Consider the following 22,618-nt stretch of genomic DNA (forward strand, 5'->3'; position numbering starts at 1 on the left):
GCCAGACCCCAGCGTGCATAGAAGCACACACTGCAGATAAACAGTGAGAAGTATAACCCTCATCATCCACTCATCCTGCCTGCAAACAAATCATGTCTGAAGCGAGGTATACAATGTCCCTACCAGACTTACAGACACAGGAAAGAGACCTAGATCCCCATCCACCAGCTAGTGAAAGAGGAAAACGTACAGTTAAACCTACATGGAAAGTCATGGAGAATTTAGAGACTGAAAAATGTGTTGTATATAGTGATGTGTCTTCACTATGGGAGAAAGTGCTGAGTCACATAGACACTGTATCAAGGCCTGCTTCTCATGAGTTACCACTAGAGGGAGTCCTAGAACAATTATGCACAGCATACCAAAGGTATATGGAGAAGACTGACCAATACATTATTCTCCTGAAGAAACTGAATCTGCCAGAGACTTTAAAAGAATTGCAAAGTTTCCAGCAGCTTAATTCTGAAAGGGACTGCACCGTACGTGACATTAAAACCAAGATAGAGGCTAAAATTGCACGGACACCAGATGCATCATCTCGCTCATCCAAATCGTCTAAGCACTCAAAACGCTCATCTAGGTCAAGTTCATCAAAATATTCCACTCTCAGCCAGCAGCTTATAAGGGCACGTGCTAAGGCAGAAACGTCTAAGATACAAGCAGCCTTTGCGCAAAGGAGAGCAGATATGGATGCAGCCACAGCACAAAAGAGAGCAGAAATGGCAGAAATGGATGCAGCCACAGCACAAAAGAGAGCAGAAATGGATGCGGATGCAGCACGCAAGGAAGCTCTGGAGAAGGAATGTGAGCACGCAACAGCCATGGCGGAGTTAAGGATCCTGGAGCGAGCTATCAGTGGGAGTCAAAGAGACAGCATCAGTTTGTGTGAAGTGGAGGCGGAGGACCCTATTGAACGCACAAGAGACTACGTGCTAAGCCAAAATGGCGAACAGCAGATCATCACTAACACTCCTGATGGCGTTCATGCTTCTCCAGGACACCAGGATGCCGATCCACTTACAGAACCCTACACTCAAGGTCAGTACAATGCTCCCAAACTTGAACTTCCTTCGTATTCCAGTATGCGCCAAGACCATGCATCTCATCAAACTCCACAGGCTATTATCTACACGCAACCCAATATACCGGCAGGTCATTATACTCTCGACAACCGCACAGTACCAGCTCCGCATGTAGCAGAGACTATACCCACCAAACCGGTTGCTGGACTAAATGCATATGCCACTCCATACTTACCCACATTTCAAGGCCAAGACGTCTCCACTCCTATGTACAACACCGCTCAGCCCACATTCGTGCATCCTAAGTCAGAAAGAACAGACATGTCCGACTTCGCAAGGTACATGATTCGCCGCGAACTTACTAAAACCGGTCTCACAAGGTTTGACGACCAACCTGAAAATTACAGAGGTTGGAAAAATGCCTTTAGAACCGTAACTAGTGACCTTGGCATCACTGCTGCCGAAGAGCTGGACCTGCTAATCAGATGGCTAGGACCACAATCCACCGAGCGTGTCAAGAGACTCAGGTCTGTACATATCAGTAATCCAACGGCTGGTCTCATGGCTGCATGGGAAAGACTAGAGAAAAACTTTGGCAGTCCAGAAGCCATAGAGGATGCACTGTTCAAGCGTCTACAGAGTTTTCCAAAGATATCAAGCAAAGACAGTTCAAAGTTCCTGGAGCTCAGTGACTTGCTGTTAGAGCTCCATCTGGCCAAGGCAGACACCCACCTACCTGGCCTCAGCTATCTGGACACTGCTCGTGGAGTAAATCCCATTATCTCCAAGCTACCGTACAACGTGCAAGAAAGGTGGACTACACTAGGGTCAAAATACAAGAAAGACCATCAAGTGTCATTTCCTCCATTCTCCTACTTCTGTGAGTTTATAAAAGACGTGGCAGAGCGCAAGAACGACCCAAGCTTTTCTTACCAAGAATCCAGTGGCCCAGCTTCACCTCCTTCTAAATACGTCAGCGCACGCTCGAACGACAGAAACCGCAGGGGTCCAGTGTCAGTGAAGAAGACGGATATTCTTCCCTTACCAACACCAGCCCCAGACAAGAGTAACAAAGGTGAAAAGATAGAGAACCCAAATCGTGAATGTCCCATCCACAAGAAGCCACATCCCTTAAAAAAGTGCATCGGCTTCAGGAAGAAACCGCTCCTAGAACGCAAGGAGCTTCTAAAGAAGTTCGGGGTATGCTACAGATGTTGTGCTTCTACTGAACACCTTGCTAAAGACTGTAAAACTACAATTAAGTGCATGGAGTGTGACAGTGAGGACCACGTACAAGCACTCCACCCATTCCGTCCTGACTCTACACTTACTCCTTCCCCCACCACGAGCCATGGCGGGGAGGACGCAGCTCAAACTGCAAGCCATACCACAATATCTTCTTCATGCACAGAAGTCTGCGGAGAAGACCTCTGGGACAAGTCCTGTGCGAAGATTTGCCTGGTGAACGTATATCCCAACGGTCACCCAGAGAAAGCCGTGAAGGTGTACGTCCTTCTGGATGATCAGAGCAACCGATCACTTGCAAGGTCAGAACTCTTTGATATGTTTAACTTAAAGGGAAATGCCTACCCTTACACCTTAGGTACCTGCAGTGGTGTTACAGAGGTTTATGGGAGAAGGGCCAGTGGTCTTACAGCGACATCTCTCGAGAACACCGTCGAGATACCGTTACCTACACTGGTCGAGTGCAACCAGATTCCATCCAATCGAGAAGAGATCCCAACGCCAGAGGCTGCTCTTCATCACCAACATCTCAAGGGGATAGCAAACAAGATACCAGCCCTCAACAACAGTGCAGATATCCTGATTCTGCTAGGCAGAGACATCCTCCGGCTGCACAAGGTGCGTCAGCAAATTAATGGACCACACGATGCACCATTTGCCCAACGTTTAGATCTAGGCTGGGTAATCATAGGCAATGTTTGCATACACAAGATGAAGAGACCTAACAACATCTCCTCTTACAAGACACACATTTTGTCAAATGGTCGCAGCACCCATTTCCAACCATGCCCACATCACTACTGGGTGAAAGAGAAAGTGAGCAACACCAAGTGGCAACAGGAATCCTTCAACAACATGAACACACTCCAGTCCTGGGAAGAAAACCTCGGGTCATCAGTGTTCGATTCCACAAGTAATGACAACAAGTTGGCACCCACAAGGGAAGATAAAGAATTTATAAAGGTTATGGATAAAGAATTTGTTCAAGACGACTCCAACAGTTGGGTAGCTCCTTTACCCTTTCGTTTCCCAAGAGTGAGGTTGCCGAACAACCTGCAGCAAGCAACTGCAAGGTTCTCATCCTTAAAGCGTACCCTAAAGAGGAAACCAGAGATGGAGAAGCATTTCATTGACTTTATGCAGAACATCTTTGACAGAAATCATGCTGAACCTGCGCCACCACTGAGGGAGGGAGAAGAATGTTGGTATCTTCCATCCTTTGGTGTCTATCACCCTCGCAAACCTAATCAGATCAGAGTGGTGTTTGACTCCAGTGCTCAGTTTGAAGGCCTCTCTCTCAATAACCTGCTCCTAACTGGGCCCAACCTGAACAACAGCCTCCTTGGAGTATTGATCCGCTTCAGACAAGAACCTGTTGCCATAATGGCCGACATTCAGCAGATGTTTCATTGCTTCATTGTGAAAGAAGACAACAGAAACTATCTTAGGTTCCTATGGCACAAGGACAACAACGTCAACAATCAGGTCATAGACTACCGGATGAAGGTCCATGTCTTCGGCAACAGTCCCTCACCTGCTGTGGCGATCTATGGACTGAGACGGACAGCCCAGGAAGGTGAGAGAGAGTACGGTTCCGATGCTCGGCAATTTGTAGAGAAGAACTTCTACGTGGACGATGGGCTCAAGTCCTTGCCCACAAGCGAAGATGCAATTGACCTACTCTCCAGAACACAGGAAATGCTATCCACATCAAACCTCAGACTCCACAAGATTATCTCTAACAGTCAAGAGGTAATGAACGCGTTTCCATCTGAGGATCATGCCACAAACCTAAAGGACCTCAACTTGGGTTCCGATGTTCCTCCAACACAGCGCAGCCTTGGTCTACTGTGGGATATCAAACGGGACACCTTCACTTTCCAAGTGTCACCCTATGACAAACCCTTTACCAAACGAGGAGTCCTATCTGTCATAAATAGCATCTATGATCCTCTCGGGTTTGTAGCACCCATCACTATTCAAGGCAAGATACTGTTAAGACAGCTTACGGCCGAGAACACGGATTGGGACACCCCGCTCCCAACTCAGAAACAGCAAAGGTGGGAGGCGTGGAAGAAGTCTCTGAAATTCTTAGAGCAACTCCAAGTCCCACGTTGTTATTCTCCAAGATCACCTTCGACTGCAATCAGAAGAGAAGTCCATATTTTCTCTGACGCATCTACAGAAGCCATAGCCGCAGTAGCTTATCTGATGACCTTAGGAGCTAACAAGGTACACTGTGGTTTCATCCTGGGTAAAGCCAAATTAACTCCAAAGCCTGCACACTCTGTTCCCAGACTCGAGCTTTGCGCTGCGGTATTGGCAGTAGAAATTGCTGAAGTTGTACAAGACGAAATGGACATTACAATTGATTCCTTTACCTTCTACACTGACAGCAGGGTGGTACTCGGGTACATTCACAACCAAACAAAGCAGTTCTATACATATGTGAGCAACAGAGTAGAGCGCATCAGAAGTTTTTCTACCCCTGAGCAGTGGCATCACATCTCCACCGATTTAAACCCAGCCGACCGAGGTACAAGACTCGCAGCTGCTTCTAAGCTTGATGACAACATGTGGTTAACGCCTCCCAGTCTCCTGTACGAAGATTTCTGTGCGAACAACACCAAAAATGCTTATGAGCTGGTGGAACCAGAATCTGACAAGGAGATAAGACAAACTATCTCTGCTCACTATACTTCAATGACATCTAGGCAAGGTTTGAAGTCTCATCGTTTTGAACGCTTTTCAAGCTGGTCCTCCGTTGTACGAACTGTAGCTCGTCTCATTCACATTGCTCGCTGTTTTACAAAGGACAAGCCCTCAGGGTGCCATGGTTGGCACGTGTGTAAGAGTCGTCTTACTGCCGACGACATAGACCATGCCGAACAAGTTATCATCAGGTGTGTGCAACAAGAAGAATATTCACATGAGATTGGCAGTATTACCAAGGGAGTCAGCGTGTCCAAAAACAGCACTCTACTCGACTTGAATCCAGTAGTCGATCATCTCAAGTTTCTAAGAGTGGGAGGACGTTTAAGTAAATCAGACCTATACGATAAGGAGCAGAACCCTATCATCATTCCAGGTCGACATCACGTCACTACTCTGTTGATTCGGCACTATCACGAACGAGTACAGCACCAAGGCAGACATCTTACTGAAGGTGCCATCAGGTCTGCTGGCTTGTGGATCATGGGAATGAAGAGATGCGTTTCCTCAGTTCTCCATAGATGTGTCAAGTGTCGAAGGTTACGAGGAAAACACCAACAACAACAAATGGCGAACCTCCCAGCAGATCGACTGAGCATGGACCAACCGTTCTCATATGTTGGTGTAGATGTCTTCGGACCATGGTCGGTTGTTACCAGGAAAACCCGTGGAGGAGCCGCGAACAGTAAGCGGTGGGCTGTCCTATTCACCTGTCTCAGTATCCGTGCAGTTCACATCGAGGTTATTGAATCCATGGATACCTCCAGCTTCATCAATGCCCTAAGAAGATTCTTTTCCATCCGGGGACCTGCTAAGCAACTCCGGTCCGACTGCGGCACAAACTTTGTAGGAGCCTGCAAGGAACTGCAGTTTGACAACTTCTTGTCCGACAATGGATGCACTTGGGTATTCAACCCTCCACACTCTTCACACATGGGTGGATCTTGGGAACGCATGATTGGTGTTGCACGAAGGATCCTTGACTCCATGTTGCTGGACCATAAACTTCCCCTTACTCATGAAGTTCTGGTCACCTTCCTCGCAGAAGTGTCAGCCATAATAAATGCTAGACCTTTGGTTCCAGTATCATCCGACCCCGATGCTCCAACGATACTTACTCCAGCTACACTCCTTACACAGAAGATTGGAGCCGCTACAGTCCCACCTGGGAATTTCGATAACAAGGACATTTACAAACGTCAGTGGAGACAAGTTCAACACCTGGCTAATGTGTTTTGGCATCGCTGGAAGACCGAATATTTACACTTGCTTCAAAACCGTCACAAATGGCAGACGCCCAGTCCCAATCTCCAAGAAGGAGACCTTGTTCTCTTAAAGGACAAAGAGGCTCATCGTAATGACTGGCCAATGGGACTTATCACCAAAGTCCTACCCGGTGAGGACGGAAAGACTCGTAAGGTAGAAGTTAAGGTGACAAAAGGGGGCTCTACCCGAACCTTCTTCCGCCCGGTCACTGAACTCGTGCTGCTTCTACGAAAGGAGGACATCACATGAACTGAACATGCTCCTGGACGTTGTTCACGGCGGGGAGCATTCCTCCTCATCCCCCAGTTTATTGAATGTTGACATTTTCCATTGGATTGAACCTTTAACATTCCCATTGGATTCTGGGTTGGTGGAAGAGTTTGCATGTTTGCGGCTTCCCCAATCTGAAGATGGGTTTTATATACTTGAACTTATCTTTCGGTGTGATCTACGGGTCAACAACAACGAGTTGGACTTAAAAATCTTTTATGTTTATTATTGCATGCATGTTTTCTTCCTCTTGTTTTTTCAGGTTCGAACGACTTCGAAAAATTACGGACATCGTGAAATCCAAGGATTTCAGACGGGGAGTGTCATGTCCCACGACTTGAGAAATCATTTAATGTTTGCATTGTTTGTGTTCCATCCTTTCTTTCTAGGCAGAAGTTTGCCTTTCCCTTTATTTTGTCCCAACTCTCTCACTGTAGTCCTGTGATGTATGTTTGTTCACGCCCTTATTCTCCATTTTGTCATCATCCCCATATCTGTATGCATCCTATTACATGTCCTCTGTTGAATATTCCTTTTTACCTGCTACTTTCATCATAATACAAGAATTTCGGTTAAAGCAATCCTCTTTTCCTGGAGTCTTCTTACATGAGATCGTGGCTGAGTTAAGCTATCTGATAAATCGGTATGAACGTGAGTACAGGTCAATACGGAAGCGCCCAAAAGAAAGGCCTATCCAGGCACCACTGCGTTCTACATATCCATGAGTCAGAATAGTATGGAACTCAAAAGATTAACAATGTTTTGATTAAATGATTATGACTTTATTAATGATAATAATAATAAGAAGGAGAATCATCATCACAAATAAACGCAAAAAAGATTTCTTCTATTTGCCACAAATGATATCAGAAGGCCTAAACACTTTCGTTTCCCAGTAGAATACAACTGTTAATAAATGGAAACCATAGACAAGCAGCTTTGTGCTCCTAGTGGCCATTCCATCCAAAACTGAACAATTTTGGTATCATGCAATATAAAAAAGTCACTGCTATTTACGGTAAAAGGAAACTGTGATTTCACCACATACCGTAAGTTGAATCTATATTTACACATTTCTGTTTCTACCATAAATAATAAATGAGAATGTATCAGGGGTAACGATGGCACGGCCCATACACTAATCCTCATGATTAAGGTCAGATTCTCACGGTCCTTGTCCCTGCGCCGCCCTAGAATCGGAATAACCGGCCCGAGAGCTTGTTACCATCAGTATCAGGCATGTAGCCCAGTTCTGGGGACTCGACGGTCGGCCCCGGGGTTCTGATCCCAGTACGGTCCATGGACAAGGGCTTTGTGAAATCACCTTTTAACGATCCTTCAGGAGGTGTAATGTTGGTTGTATCTAATCAGACCGGCAGTGTATTTATTACATGATACAATGAAACGTCTAAAGTACTAAATAAAGAACAAACACCCAGTCCATCAGTACCAGCTTGCTGATGGTTTCCATCATTCCATCACACAAGACATTTTTTTCTGCTCTGCTTAAATCAATAATAAAATAAAAACAAATAGTAATAAGGTGAATGAATCTGATGTATTGTAACACTTCTAGGTGTTGATGATTTTCTATGTCAGAGATACATGTGGATCTCACCCGCTGCTCTTCAGGTAGCTCTGCCCCTGGCTGCACTCCTTGGAGATGGACGCCGGGTTGTACCAGAAGGCCGGGGTGCACTGGTTCTTCCCTTGTCGCTCATAGCCGTAGTCACTGACAATGGGAATAAAGAAATTACAATTGGCTCCTACACACTTGTATCATGTCCTCTAGCAGGAAAAAAAAACTAATTCGGAAATTCAACATTTCTGAATATTTGTTGCAAAAGTTTAATACATCATCATATCTAGAAGTAGGTGCCAGATTATTAAATATTCCGGATTATTGGGCAGTAATCATAGAAAAGCGCCCAAGAAATGTCCTCACTGTCACCAGACTTGTGAAATTCCACATTGTATTACATTTCTGCATCTGAAATTAATCCCAAATTATCAGATTTTTCACATCCTTGGATGAAAAGAATTTACTGCATCATCAGTGGAGGCAAATGAAAGAATTAAGAACTTTTGTTACACTTTTTTATTCCCTACATTTAATCCAACTTAATAAATGCCTGTAGGAGACCGGAGACCAACAAATAGAGATGAGCGATTTACTCCGATGGGGAAAAAAAATCACTTTAAAATTTAAAAAAAAAAATTCGGATTCACCAGATTTGTGTTAATTTTGCAAACTAGTCCTCTAGTGATAATCTCCTGCTGATAAAACTGTGATTTTATCAAAACTGCAGCGAGTAACCCAGTAAGTGACTCATCACTGGAATCAGGGTCTCTACCCCTACATCATCCTGCTCTCAGATTAGGTGGCAAAAACCTGCTGACAGATTCCCTTTAAAGAGGTTTTATGGTTATGAAAAAACCCTTTTCCCACGACTACAGCTTGTTTAAAAAAAAAAAAATCAATAATGACCTTACTCACCCTCCCCAGATCCAACACTGAGTCTCCGCTGCTGTTCCCAGTGTCTGCTACTGTCTGCAGTTCAGATGTCACGTTGACAGTAATGAAGGAGCTCAGTTGCTCTGAGCGGCTTGTGCCGTTAACTTAGCTCACTGATTGGCTGCAGCGTCATCAGGAAGAGCAGTGGTGGAGACTCTGAGTCGGACCTGAGGAGGGTGAATAAAGTACTGTTTATTTTATTAAAACAAACTGTAGCTGGGGGGGATGAGGTTTTCCAAACCCCTTTCACTGCCCTAGGCCACCAGGGACTTGTTACATGTTGGTGGAAATGAAAATAATAGCTCAAATGTATCCAAACTTTGATGGAAGGAGTCATTGCAAAAGTGCCCACACCCCGGAGTATAAATGTCCATACTCCACAGGCCAGGTGGTCTATGCCCCCTTACTTGTGTGGACTTTCCTCTTTCCTGGCTCCCTTCTAAGAATGATTTTCCCGCAGATCACCAGAGCGGCTGCAGATTCTACCCAGACCCAAAAGTTCAATCAGTTTTTTTATTTTTTTTCCAGTCTTTACATTAAATGTCTGCGAACGCTTTCTTAGCTTCTCATCATAAGACGCGCCTGGGGGCGACACGCTGATTAAAAACTCTTCACTCGCTCTGCTTTACGGAACCAAAGGCTCACATTAATAATTCACAAAATTAAAAACAACGTTTCCGTCTCCCCTCCAGGACCGACTCGTGTTCATTAGCGGCTATTAAATGTGTATTAAAGCCGACAGCGTTCCCCGGGTCTTAAAGGGAGAGGAAAGATGAAGACTGCGGGGTTCCAGGACTTCACATTGTTGTAGGTCATGTATTTATAGGGGGTCTTAGAGGTGTGATTGCCATCAATGTCTGGGGGTCTTTGTATGAGAGACCATCTCCCCAATGATTGGCAGTATCAGTGCCCTTACCCAAAGCGGACGAATGGCCGACGTCCTGCAGAACGATCACCTGTGAGTGATACTTATTATTGCACCTACCGAACTTGTAACCATATGTTACCCCAATGCACTGGGGTGAGAATCCAGCGCCGGCTCCAGGTTTATGCCGACCCCCATTGGGCCCCTCTTTGCTTTTTTTTTGCATTTTTCCTTCTCACCTTCCAAGAGCTACAACCCTTTATATTCGGTTGATAGAGTTGTATCAAGGCTTATTTAATATTATTATTATTTTGTTATTTATTTATTATAATTTATATTATTTGTTATTATTGTTATTATTATTTATGTATTATTATTTATATTATTTATTATTACAAGTTGTAACATTGTATTATTACCATCTTGGGGTCCGTACAACTTTCAAATCTTTTTTTATATTCTATTTTTTTAAGTAGGTGAATAAAAAAAAACAACAGCAGTTCTACCATTTTGATATTTTTGTTTCGGCGTCCACCATAGAGGATAATTATTATGATATTTTATTAATTTTATTATTTCTGTGAAATAGATTTTATTTACTAAATAGATTATATTTCAGTGATGGAGTGAATGATGGCAACTTTTATGTATTTTTTATTTTAAAAACATTTTTTTTCAAATTTTTTTATTAGTCTTAAAATCACTTGATCGCTTGTACAATACATTGCAATATTGCAATATTACCTGTCTCCCATGATGTCCAAACATAGTTGTACAAACATGGCAGACAGTAGCCCTCGGTGGGCCGCCTCCCCACCTGCCATGATAAAGCAATTGATACCTCGCAGTCATGCAGCAGGGGGTCCACGTGCTCTGGATGTTACACCCTCCCCCATTTTCCATGACTGACAGCTGCATCTATGGGTTGTTTTCAGTGCACAAGCACCCATGTTATTCAATGGCGCAGTGCAGATGAGCGATCGCTGACGGATTGAAGAGGAATACAGGCAGTGCAGACATTCGCCATGCATCTGCTGTGGGTGTTACGCACTGGTTGAACCCTGATACTGCTTCTGGCGCTGCCTCTGTGTAAAGTCTTGCAGTCTGAGAACTAACAGGAAACCAGCAGAACTTTTCTGCATCTCTTGAAGGAGGAAAATTAAAAAAATTTGCAACCCAATGTGTAGAGCAGATGTAAAATGAAGATCGCAATTAACCCTTTCATCACCTAGGGCAATTCCCAGAACTAATGATCAGACTACTTACTTAATGTAATTACTCACCACTCAAAGTCCCAATGTGAGCAGAGGCAGGGCTCGGTGATCGTCCGCAGGTAGTCCTTTCCCAGCAGACACTTGGATCCAGGTCTCCTCTTTCGATACGTTTTCCTCTCTCCCATCACACAAAAATCTCTCTAAAAAGTAGAGGATGAAATGTCACCGATGAGGAACGAGAATGCCAGGCAATGCTTCGTGGGAAATTGGTATGCAAATTAACTCTCCTCCAGGAGGAAGAAAAGTGTATCTCCTGCGCCACCTATTGGTGGCAGCTGTTCTATACATGAGCACAAGCCATTGTCTCCGCCATAATGAAAGCGGTTGTTGGCTCTTCCCTCTCATCAGCTGGGTGAGAAGCCTCTGGCAGAGGTCTAGGGGGAACTATTGCTTCCACAAGACAATTGTCCGATGGGTTTTTATTCTTTTTGAAGACAACACTGGTCTCTCTAAATAAAGTGATGTCACAGTGTTTATTGAAGGGTCAAACATTGACTTATAGGGTAACTGCCTCCAATCAGGGGCACTGGAGAGTCAGCCGTCTTCCTTCTGGAGGAGAGCTAATTTGCATGCATGCTGCCCCTATGATTTTGCATTGTTCTATTGGTTTCTATATGCCGTGTGTGCTCTCGAATGGACCTATGTTCAGTGCTCTTGTCTATGTGCTGATAGTCCATGTCCAGTAATGCGTCCTGTGCGATGTGCACTGCACAGAAATGGAGGCCGGCAGGAGGAAGAGAAAGTCAGTGAAGGCCACAATATGTCTGCAAGGGGACAGAACCACTGGCCGGGCCGTTCTGAGGACGATCGAGGTGGGTAAGCAGCAGTCAGAGGAAAGGAAGAGAGGGGGCGTGAAGGGATGTAGGAAGGAAAGAAGGGAAGGAAAGAGGGGAAGGAAGGAGGAAAGGAAGGAGGGGAGGAAGGAAGGAAGGGAGGGAGGGAAAGAAGGGAGGAAAAAGGAATGAAAGGATGGAGGGAGAGAAGGAAGGGAGGGAAGAAGGAAGAGAGGGAGGGGAGGAGAAAGGAAGAAAGGGAAAGAGGGGAGGAAGGGAGAGAAGGAAGGGAGGGAGGAGAGACAGGAGAGGGGAGGGAAGGGAGGCAAGAAGGGAGGGAGGAAGGAAGGAATGGAAGGAGGGAGAGAGGAAAGTGAGGGAAGAAGGAAGGGAGGGAGGAGGAAAGGAAGAAAGGAAGAGAAAGACGAGGGAGGGAAACAAGGGAGGGAGGAAGGAATGGATGGAAGAAGAGTATCCAAAGAGGAAGGGAGAGGAGAAAGAGAGGGAGAAAGGAGGAAGGGAGGGAAGAAATGAGGGAATGAGGAAGGAAGGAAGTTCCTAAAAAAGAGGCAACATTCTAAAGACACTGGATTTATTCCATGCCTCAGTTCTGTATGAAACTTTAAATTTTATTGTCCAGTGGTTCAAGGACCTTGGGGCATGATCCCACAGAGCAGAGGATTAGTAGACTTTCTTTTTCTCATAGACAGACAGACAGACAGATAATATATATATATATATATATATATATATATATATATATATATATATATATAATAGATAAATAAATAGATAGATAACAGATAGATATATTGATAGATAGATAATAGATAGATAGATAGATAGATAGATAGATAGTAGATAAATAATAGATGGATAATAGATAGATAGATAATATATATATAATAGATAGATAGATAATACATAGATAGATACTAGAAAGATAATATATAATAGATAGATAGATAATAGATAGATAATAGATAAATAATAGATAGAAGATAGATAATAGATAGATAGATAGATAGATAGATAGATAGATAGATAGATAGATAATAGATAGATAATAGAGACATAATAGATAGGTAATCTATTAATAATAGAGATAGATAATACATAGATAATAGATAGATAATACATAGATAATAGATAGATAGATAGATAGATAGATAGATAGATAGATAGATAATAGACACATAATAGATAGGTAATAGATTAATAATAGATAATTATTAAATAACACATCTTGAGGACCCCTCCTTGCCTTTCGCAGACAGTAACATCTCCAGACATGGAGCCTTTTAATCTTAAGCTTTTAGTTGGAAACAAGCGTCTCGGAAGATACAGTAGGAGATTTTCGTTTTGCGTTCAGTTCTGCGCATCTGATCATGAAAGGTTAAATGAATATTTTAGTATCTTAATCCTCGGCAGCTGTAATAACATTTCTGTGCGAGGAGAAGGTGGGCGTAATCAATACAACACAGATAAACGAACTTCCTTCGGGGAGAACACCTACGCTGCTTTTAATTGAGGGATAATTATGGAGCCGCTCGTTCTTGGTTAGGTTACAGCCAGGAGATGAGGAGTTTTTAATCCTGCGAACCGCTGCAGTCAGTGAGGGAAAATCTGCATATTCTGCAGGGAATAAAACCACGGGGAAAAGCTGGACGGACGGACGACTTATTACTTATGTATACACATGGCCATTCCTGTGTAAACAGAGGATATTCTGCACATTTCTGGTTCACTGTGAGCCCAAACCATCCAGACTTGGCCTTTTGCATGCCGAACTTGACGTTTTGCATGCCGGACTTGGGCTTCTGCGTGCCGGACTTGGCTTTGTGCATGCTGGACTTGGCCTTGTGCATGCCGAACTTGGCGTTTTGCATGCCGGACTTGGCATTTTGCGTGCCGGACTTGGTCTTTTGCATGCCAGATGTGGCGTTTTGCATGCTAGACATGGCGTTTTGCATGTCAGGCTTGGCATTTTGCATGCCGGAGTTGGCCTTGTGCATGCCGAACTTGGCGTTTTGCATGCCGGACTTGGTCTTTTGCGTGCCGGACTTGGTCTTTTGCGTGCCGGACTTGGCGTTTTGCATGCCGAACTTGGCGTTTTGCATGCCGGACTTGGCCTTTTGCGTGCCGGACTTGGTCTTTTGCGTGCCGGACTTGGTCTTTTGCGTGCCGGACTTGGTCTTTTGCGTGCCGGACTTGGTCTTTTGCGTGCCGGACTTGGTCTTTTGCGTGCCGGACGTGGCGTTTTGCATGTCAGACTTGGCATTTTGCGTGCTGGACTTGGCGTTTTGCATGCTGCCCTTGATGAATAGTGCGCAAGAGGAAGATGCACCAAATTCATTAAAATTTGCCGCCTCTTTATGGATTTGGCGTATTTTCAGCATGAAAAATGTAACTCCGGCAGAGTCTGGAATAGATTTTTTTCCAAAATGTACGTCATTTTTCAAAAGCTTGGTAGACCTGGTGTAAAACCCCCAAACATTTCCTAATTTTAGTGCAACTGTTTTTGCAACATTTCAATCAGTTTTACATCAGAGAAAACTTCCATAAACTGCTGTTTGGAAACTATCAGTGATTTAAAACATATTTAGATTGTGAGCCCCATCGGGGACAGCGATGATAATGTATGCAAACTGTAAAGCGCTGGGGAATATGTTAGCGCTATATAAAAATAAAGACTATTATTATTATTATTATTCCTTATGACTGTTCCTTATATTTATGGGCATTACTGGAACAAACCCTTCAACTCTTTATTATCAAATGTTATTTAACAAGGTCCCTGTATAAGTGATAGAAGCTGATCTCACAGCTCCTGTCTTCCCTTGTTTTTCAGAGAAGGGTAAATTAAGAACAGTTGAAAGAAAAAGTGAGTAGAAAGTGTGTTTTATATTTCAATATCTTCATGGACCGCAAAAGAATCCAGCAAAATGGAGGCAGATTTCTGCAAAGTCCCTCAAATTTTTGGATTCTGACAATTGACATTTTTTGGGAAACTTTGTAACAAACTGGAATGTTGGCAAATGGGTTCACTCATCTGTAACCATCAGACTTCAGTCCTGGGTTTGCAGAACTCTGGTGGAAGGGCCCAGTCTGATTTCTGCTCTGAAGCCCCTTTCTCCTGGCTTACCCTCCCACTGTTATCACTTTGTCCCTATGTTCTCTCCAGCACAGCTTATCTCCGCACCTCTCAGGATGTAATGGTCCTTAAAGTGACTCCATTTGTTCTCCGTTCCTTTAATGACCTTCTCAAGACTCGGATAAGTACCAGAGTGCTTATATTAAGGCATTTTCCACTTATGAGCTCGGCTTATGGCCTAATGGCACTAAGTTCTATATCTGTGTGTGAATTTCTAGGTCTCTTCTGTTTATTGTGCTCTTAATTGCGCCATTTACCTTCCATTTCCCAGAAGATCGAAAAAGCCAGAATTACATTTATTTTTAAAATTCCTGCAAGCAAAAATGCAGTTATTGGATACAAATCGATATCTTGTGTTTGTTTCTCATTTAGGGGCCTATAATGATTAATGGTGACGTAACGAGGCGGAATATCAATGATAAAGGGGCTAAATGCTGCCCCACAGGCTACAAGACGACTGATCCTGGAGAAGGAAAGTGGCTTCTTGTTTTCAGAGGTGAAATTTATAGGTTCAACTCTCATTGCAAAGTCCACAGAAAAGCCCCAATCTACCACGGGCCGTGTATAATCCTGGCCCGGCAGCCGTGGCCCTGAGGTGCAGCTATACTGCATGGAGAAGAGTCGCTGGCGAGGGTCTTAATCATTGATTTCCATGTTTCCTTCAGTCCCATTGACGCTATGGTATAACATACAATTCCATTGCATCTAATGTATAACTTCCGACCCCCTCGCCACCCAGTGTCGCCATCCAGCCCCCCGCTCTGGTGTCTAACATCTGGCCCCATTTCCAGCATTGTAACCTCCAGCCCCCCATCCCTGGTGTATAACCTCCGTCCCCCATCCCTGGTATATAACCTCCGTCCCCCATCCCTGGTGTATAACCTCCGTCCCCCCATCCCTGGTGTATAACCTCCGTCCCCAATCCCTGGTGTATAACCTCCGTCCCCCATCCCTGGTGTATAACCTCCGGCCCCCCATCCCTGGTGTATAACCTCCAGCCCCCCACCATGCCGTCTGCCTATACTACCGTGGCAGATTGGCCGGTGGTGCACAGATCACTGATAGTGTGGTCCTGTAACAGGAACCCCTGGGGTAACAAGTGCGTCCATGACATTTCTTCCTCCTGGATCTTTCCCATCACCTGTGAGTTATATTATTGATAAGTGGACACCCCATAATGTTACAGATCGGGGGCCCGAGTGATGTGGAGCAGAGGACAGAAAAGTCACCACCGCTCTGTTGACCCCATAACTTCAGTCCAGGCCTCCTCTGGTATCAGCACAAACACTGCACCCTCTGCCGGGAACGTCATGGCCGAGCAGCTGCATGCAGCCGTACATCACCAAGCACAATGCCAAGTGTTGGATGGAGTGGTGAAAAGCCGCCACCACTGGACTCTGGAGGAGACGTGTTCTGTGCAGTGATGGATCGCACTTCTCTATCTGCGTCTGATGGAGGAGCCTTCACCACAAGACATTGTGGACAATTGTAGCTTCAGCTTTGTGGGAACAGTTTAGGGAAGACCCTTATCTGCCCCCCATGACTGTGCCCAGTGCACAGGGTCCGTACAGACATGGGGGGAGAACATGATCGGCCGCACAGAGCCCGGACCTCAGCCCCATCCAACAGCTATAATGGAGATTGTGCCTCCCCCCAATATCAGGGTCTGACCCCATAAATGCTCGTCAGGATTAAGGAGCAAAAATTCTCACAGATGCCTCCAAAATCTTGTAGAAATTCTCCCCACAAGAGCGGAGCCGTTATATGTTCATATTACTGTGTATAGATGTACATAGGAGATGAGAGAAGCTCCTGGAGGGGGATGTGACATTGTCCCTATCCTTCTGGTCATGTAGTAAACCCCTGGCATCTGCTCCTCGCACCTTCTCTGCATATAAATACTCAGAAACACAATCTGTGTAAGAAAATCTCCAGTAATACAGAGAATAGTAGATGGGAAGGAGGGAGATGCAGCTGCAGCTTCTCCCTGTCTGTCGCACAGCACGCCGTCAGAGAGGAGGGGGAGCAGGATTAAAACTTATCTGATAAACTGGGTGAAAAACTCAACATAAAATAATCATTAAACCATGAAGTGCGATTGTATTGATGGAGACGAGTTCACAGTAGAGATTTAGAAGAGGCGTCCTGACTAATACGTCACAGCTCTGAGCATTGTCCCCATCACCGCTCCCACAGGGATCTAAACACAATCAAAGGACAAACAAGTCGGAAATAAGAAGTTGCTTTTCCACATTTGTTAACAAGCCACAAATTGTGAGGGAGGGAAGAGGGAAGGACGGATTTCTCCCGTGCCTTAGATCATTCCAGTGCTGCCCCTGTATGAAAGGCTAGATTTCATTGTCCAGTGGTTTAGGAAGCTTGAGACGTAAACCCACAAAGCACAGGATTGTCAGACTTTCATTTTCTGATAGATAATAGATAGATAACACAGGTCAACAAAAAAAATTTTTTTTCTGGTGTCCAAAATATTTTAATGAATTTAGGGTATTTTTGGGGTGCTGATTCTGAATATGTCATCAGTTTTGCCAGATTGGCTCAAGTTTTTGAGATTTTTGGTATCTTATTTATAGCACTTGTTGGTAAATGCGACGCATCATCTCATTAATTTCTTTGGATTAGTACTTGAACTGAGCAGTTCTCAATATAGTTTTGTGTTAATTAGTGTTCTAAAAGTTTGTTCATAGCTTGATTTTTGCACTAACTTTATGTTGTTGTCTGTTTTCCAGTGAAAAGCATGAACTCATCAAGAAGAAGTTGTCTTAACGATCCAGACTCATTCTGTTACATTTGTGGTGAATACACACTGACAAAACATAGAAGAAACATAACAGACTTCATAAAAAAAGTGTATTTTGCCTATTTTGGGGTTATGCTTGGGGACCAAGACAAGTTTTGGGCACCACACATAGTGTGCAAAGCATGTATCGAATTATTACGAAAATGGAGCAAAGGACAAAGAAAAAGCTTCAAATTTGGTGTTCCAATGGTGTGGAGAGAGCCAAAAAATCATCATGATGACTGTTATTTCTGGTAAACACAGGTACAGGCACATCTTCACAATGAAGGACAGGCCTTCTTGCAGATTCCATGTTACTCCCATTTTCGTTTCTTATGCTTATTGAATCCTTGCACTTGCACTGCACAGAAATAACAGTCATCATGATGATTTTTTGGCTCTCTCCACACCATTGGAACACCAAATTTGAAGCTTTTTCTTTGTCCTTTGCTCCATTTTCGTAATAATTCGATACATGCTTTGCACACTATGTGTGGTGCCCAAAACTTGTCTTGGTCCCCAAGCATAACCCCAAAATAGGCAAAATACACTTTTTTTATGAAGTCTGTTATGTTTCTTCTATGTTTTGGCAGTGTGTATTCACCACAAATGTAACAGAATGAGTCTGGATCGTTAAGACAACTTCTTCTTGATGAGTTCATGCTTTTCACTGGAAAACAGACAACAACATAAAGTTAGTGCAAAAATCAAGCAATGAACAAACTTTTAGAACACTAATTAACACAAAACTATATTGAGAACTGCTCAGTTCAAGTAGTAATCCAAAGAAATTAATGAGATGATGCGTCGCATTTACCAACAAGTGCTATAAATAAGATAACAAAAATGTCAAAAACTTGAGCCAATCTGGCAAAACTGATGACATATTCAGAATCAGCACCCCAAAAATACCCCAAATTCGATGAAATATCTTTGGCACCAAAAATGCTGTTGACCAGTGTAATAGATAATATATAGATGATAGATAGATAGATAGATAGATAGATAGATAGATAGATAGATAGATAGATAGATAGTAGATAGATAATACTGTATATAGATAATAGATGATAGATAATGGAAATGTAGATAGATAAATAGATAATAGATAGATAATAGATAGATAAATAACACATAGATAATAGATGGATAATAGATAGATAGATAATATATAAATAATAGATAGATAGATAATAGATATATAAATAATAGATAATATATAGATAATAGATAGATAATAGATAGATAGATAATAGATAGTTTAGCAGTCTTTCCTATTCTTGGTGCCACTTTACCTGGTTGTGTAGGTGCCAGCTTTCGAAGTCATTGTCGTTACACTTCCTCCCATAAATAGACTTGTAATCCACTTTCACCAGTTGCCATTCTGAGAGGAGACTGAAGTGTCCGAAGACCCTGTTATAAAAAAGCAAAAGACAGAGTCGGCCCAGGTCACCTTCTGCTTGTCCTGTGACATGAGCGTTTTGTGCAGAACGTTTCTCCTGAGTATTGATGGGCGCCGGATCAATACCGCGCCTGCATGAAGTGGTTGTGTGCAAGGAGACTCTCAGGCCTGAACAGAGGTACGTGGTAAGACACCCGCACTATGAGCAGCCCGAATTTAGCGATCACTTGATTTGTTATTTCCCATGAGAAAATAATTATTTTTTCAACTAACTCATAAACAATGGTAGAAGCGCAGTATAATACCATACATGTCCTCCATGTGCTGTATATTCAGGAACACTGCAGTACACCAGTACAGGCCGTCACTGCACATCTGGCCTTTCCGAGCTTGGCAATTTCCATACTTCCAGCCACATTCTGACTAGACGTGCTCGTACTGACTCAATTCCCTTGTCTGGAGCGAGGCTGGGCATGTCTAGCCATCGATCACACACATTACATACAATATTATATATAAACAGTTCCACACACTTTCATACACACAATCATACACATACACACACTATCACACATGCCACATACTATCATACAGTCATAAAAGAGTTTGCACCCTTGAAATTGTTCCAGAAAATGAAGTATTTCTCCCAGAAAATTATTGCAGTTTTGTTATACACATGTTTATATCTTTTGTGTACTGAAACAACACAAACAGAGAAAAAAAGGCAAATTGGACATAATTTCACACAAAACCCCCCAAATGGGCAAAATCGTGGGTAAACAACTTTGCTTCAAGCATGTGATGCTCGTCCACACTCACCTGTGGCAAGTAACAGGTGTGGGCAATATGAAAGTCACACCTCAGACCAGATAAAAAAATCGAGAAGTTGACTCAATCTTTGCATTGCGTGTCTGTGTGTGCCTCACTAAGCATGGAGACCAGAAAGAGGAGAAGAGAACGGTCTGAGGACTTGAGTAGTAAAACTTTTAAAAAATATCAACAATCTCAATGTTACAAGTCCATCTCCAGAGATCTTGATGTTCCTTTGTTCACGGTGCGCAACATAATCAAGAAGTTTACAATCTGTGGCACTGCAGCTAATCTCCCTGGCCCTGTACAGCAGAAAAAACCTGATGAAAGGTTGCAAAGTAGGATAGTTTTAATGGTGAAAAAGCTCAAGTTCCAAAGAAATTCAAGCTGTCCTGCAGGCAGGGTGCATCAGTGTCAGAGCAAACTATCTGTCCACATGTGAATGAGATGAAACAGTATGGCAGTTTGCCAAAATGTAAATGAGTAATCCAAAATTCTTCTGGGAAAGCGTCTTATGGAAAGATGAGACCAAGATAGAGCTTTTTGGTAAAGCACATCCTTCTACTGTTTACCGAAAATGGAATGAGGGGTGAAAATAAAAGAACACAGTACCTACAGTTAAATATAGTGGAGGTTCAAAGATGTTCTGGAGTTGTTTTGCTGCCGGTGGCACTGGATACCTTGACTGTGTGCAAGGCATCATGAAATATGAAGATTACCAAAGGATTTTGGGTGGCAATGTATTGCCCAGTGTCAGAAAGCTGGGTTTGCGTCCTAGGCCATGGGTCTTCCAGCAGGACAATGACCCCAAACATACATCAAGAAGTCCCGAGAAATGGATGGAAACAAAGCGCTGGAGAGTTCTGAAATGGCAGCAATGAGTCCGGATCTAAATCTCATTGATCACCTGTGAAGAGATTTTAATATTGTGCCTTCAAATATGAGCTACCTGGAGCCGTTTGTAAGAAGAGTGGCCCAAAATTCTAGCCGAGAGGTGTAAGTAGTGTAATGCCGTGATCACTAGCGGATTGGGGAACACTCACTTGTCCGCGATATTCAGGCAAACAGGAACGTTTTCTTACTTAAACAGTCCATGCGGTTTATTATGCAGTCATAAACTGGGTCATGTACAGTCCATTACATACTTCATGGAACACAATAGGCACCAGCAGATGACATTAAGTTGCAGCTTTAACTCAGATACTTCATATACGGCTTTAACTCACAGTTCAGACGCTACACCCGCCAGTCCTCCTTGACTAGCTCCCAGGGGGTGTCCGTACGCCGTATCAATGTATCTACTCATATAACACACACGACATTAGTTTGCAGTCTTTAATCATGCTGGACCTCACTTCGTCCAGTTATCGTGGGAGACCGCATAGTTCATACAAAACCCCTTTATCTGAAGTTACTTTTCTGGAGCTCCTGCTCCACACACTGACTCCTTGTCAGTCTACACTCCTGGAAAGCAGCCTAACGGGGATCATTGTCCTTGCGACCAGGGCACTCATGACAGTCCAGAACCTCCGAAGGTCGGTAGCTCCCCAACGCAGGGCTGACACCGATTCTGCACATTCGGCTTCTCCGTGTGCTATTCAGGGATCCGGTCCTACTCCCAGGACCTTCCAACACACTGGCCTCTCCGTGTGCTATTCAGGGATCCGGTCCTACTCCCAGGACCTTCCAACACACTGGCCTCTCCGTGTGCTAGTCAGGAAGTCCATCCCCACCTGGGACTGTCCAACACACAGGCCACCAGCTCCCAAAGCCCCACCACGTGCTCTTCAGGAAGATAGCTGTTATGATCCTTAGTGGCTGAGGATCACAGAACTGACGAGCTAAGTAACTGAACATAGAATGAGCTCTAGGGAAGTGGTAACTGGACTGACCGCAATCCTGATTCTAACCAAACACACTAAAGGTAGCCGGTGAACGTGCCTGAATTCCTAGACGTCACGACGCAGCCTGAGAAACTAGCTACCCCTAGAGATAGAAAGTAAGACCTCACTTGCCTCAGAGAAATAACCCCAAAGATATAGAAAGCCCCCAACAAATAATAACGGTGAGGTAAGGGGAAAATACAAACGAAGAAATGAAAACAGATTCAGCAAATGAGGCCCGCTAGTACTAGATAGCAGAAGACAGATAGGAAACTGTGCGGTCAGTAGAAAACCCTATACAAAATATCCACGCTGAGAATTCAAGAACCCCCACACCAACTAACGGTGTGAGGGGAGAAACTCAGCCCTCTAGAGCTACCAGCAAGCAAGGTCATCACATATTAGCAAGCTGGACAAGGACAGATAATAAACCAAGAAACATATTGAACACTGATGATCAAAAAATGAACAAACAGAAACTTAGCTTTTCTTGGAGAGACTGATAACGAAGGTAGTCAGGAGAGATCAAAATAGCACTGAATACATCGGCAGCAGGCAACAACTGAAAGTCCAGGTGAGCTAAATAGGAAACCAACCAGCAGATAACGAGACAGCTGATCCCAGCCGCAG

General features: G+C 43.8%; 1 protein-coding gene across 1 annotated transcript in view; it reads right to left on the reverse strand.

Annotated features, from left to right (window-relative positions):
* The window catches only part of SORCS3 (sortilin related VPS10 domain containing receptor 3), a 694,652-nt gene that overhangs the window by 59,533 nt on the left and 612,501 nt on the right, over positions 1-22,618 (reverse strand). The window contains exons 15-17 of the mRNA XM_077258082.1: positions 19,189-19,306; positions 11,179-11,309; positions 8,134-8,247 (exon numbers count right to left, since the gene is read on the reverse strand). Of these exons, the coding sequence (XP_077114197.1) occupies positions 8,134-8,247; positions 11,179-11,309; positions 19,189-19,306 (363 nt within the window). The remainder of the gene's footprint in view (positions 1-8,133; positions 8,248-11,178; positions 11,310-19,188; positions 19,307-22,618) is intronic.

This window comes from Ranitomeya variabilis, chromosome 4 (genome assembly GCF_051348905.1).
Source record: "Ranitomeya variabilis isolate aRanVar5 chromosome 4, aRanVar5.hap1, whole genome shotgun sequence".
Classification (NCBI taxonomy): domain Eukaryota; kingdom Metazoa; phylum Chordata; class Amphibia; order Anura; family Dendrobatidae; genus Ranitomeya; species Ranitomeya variabilis.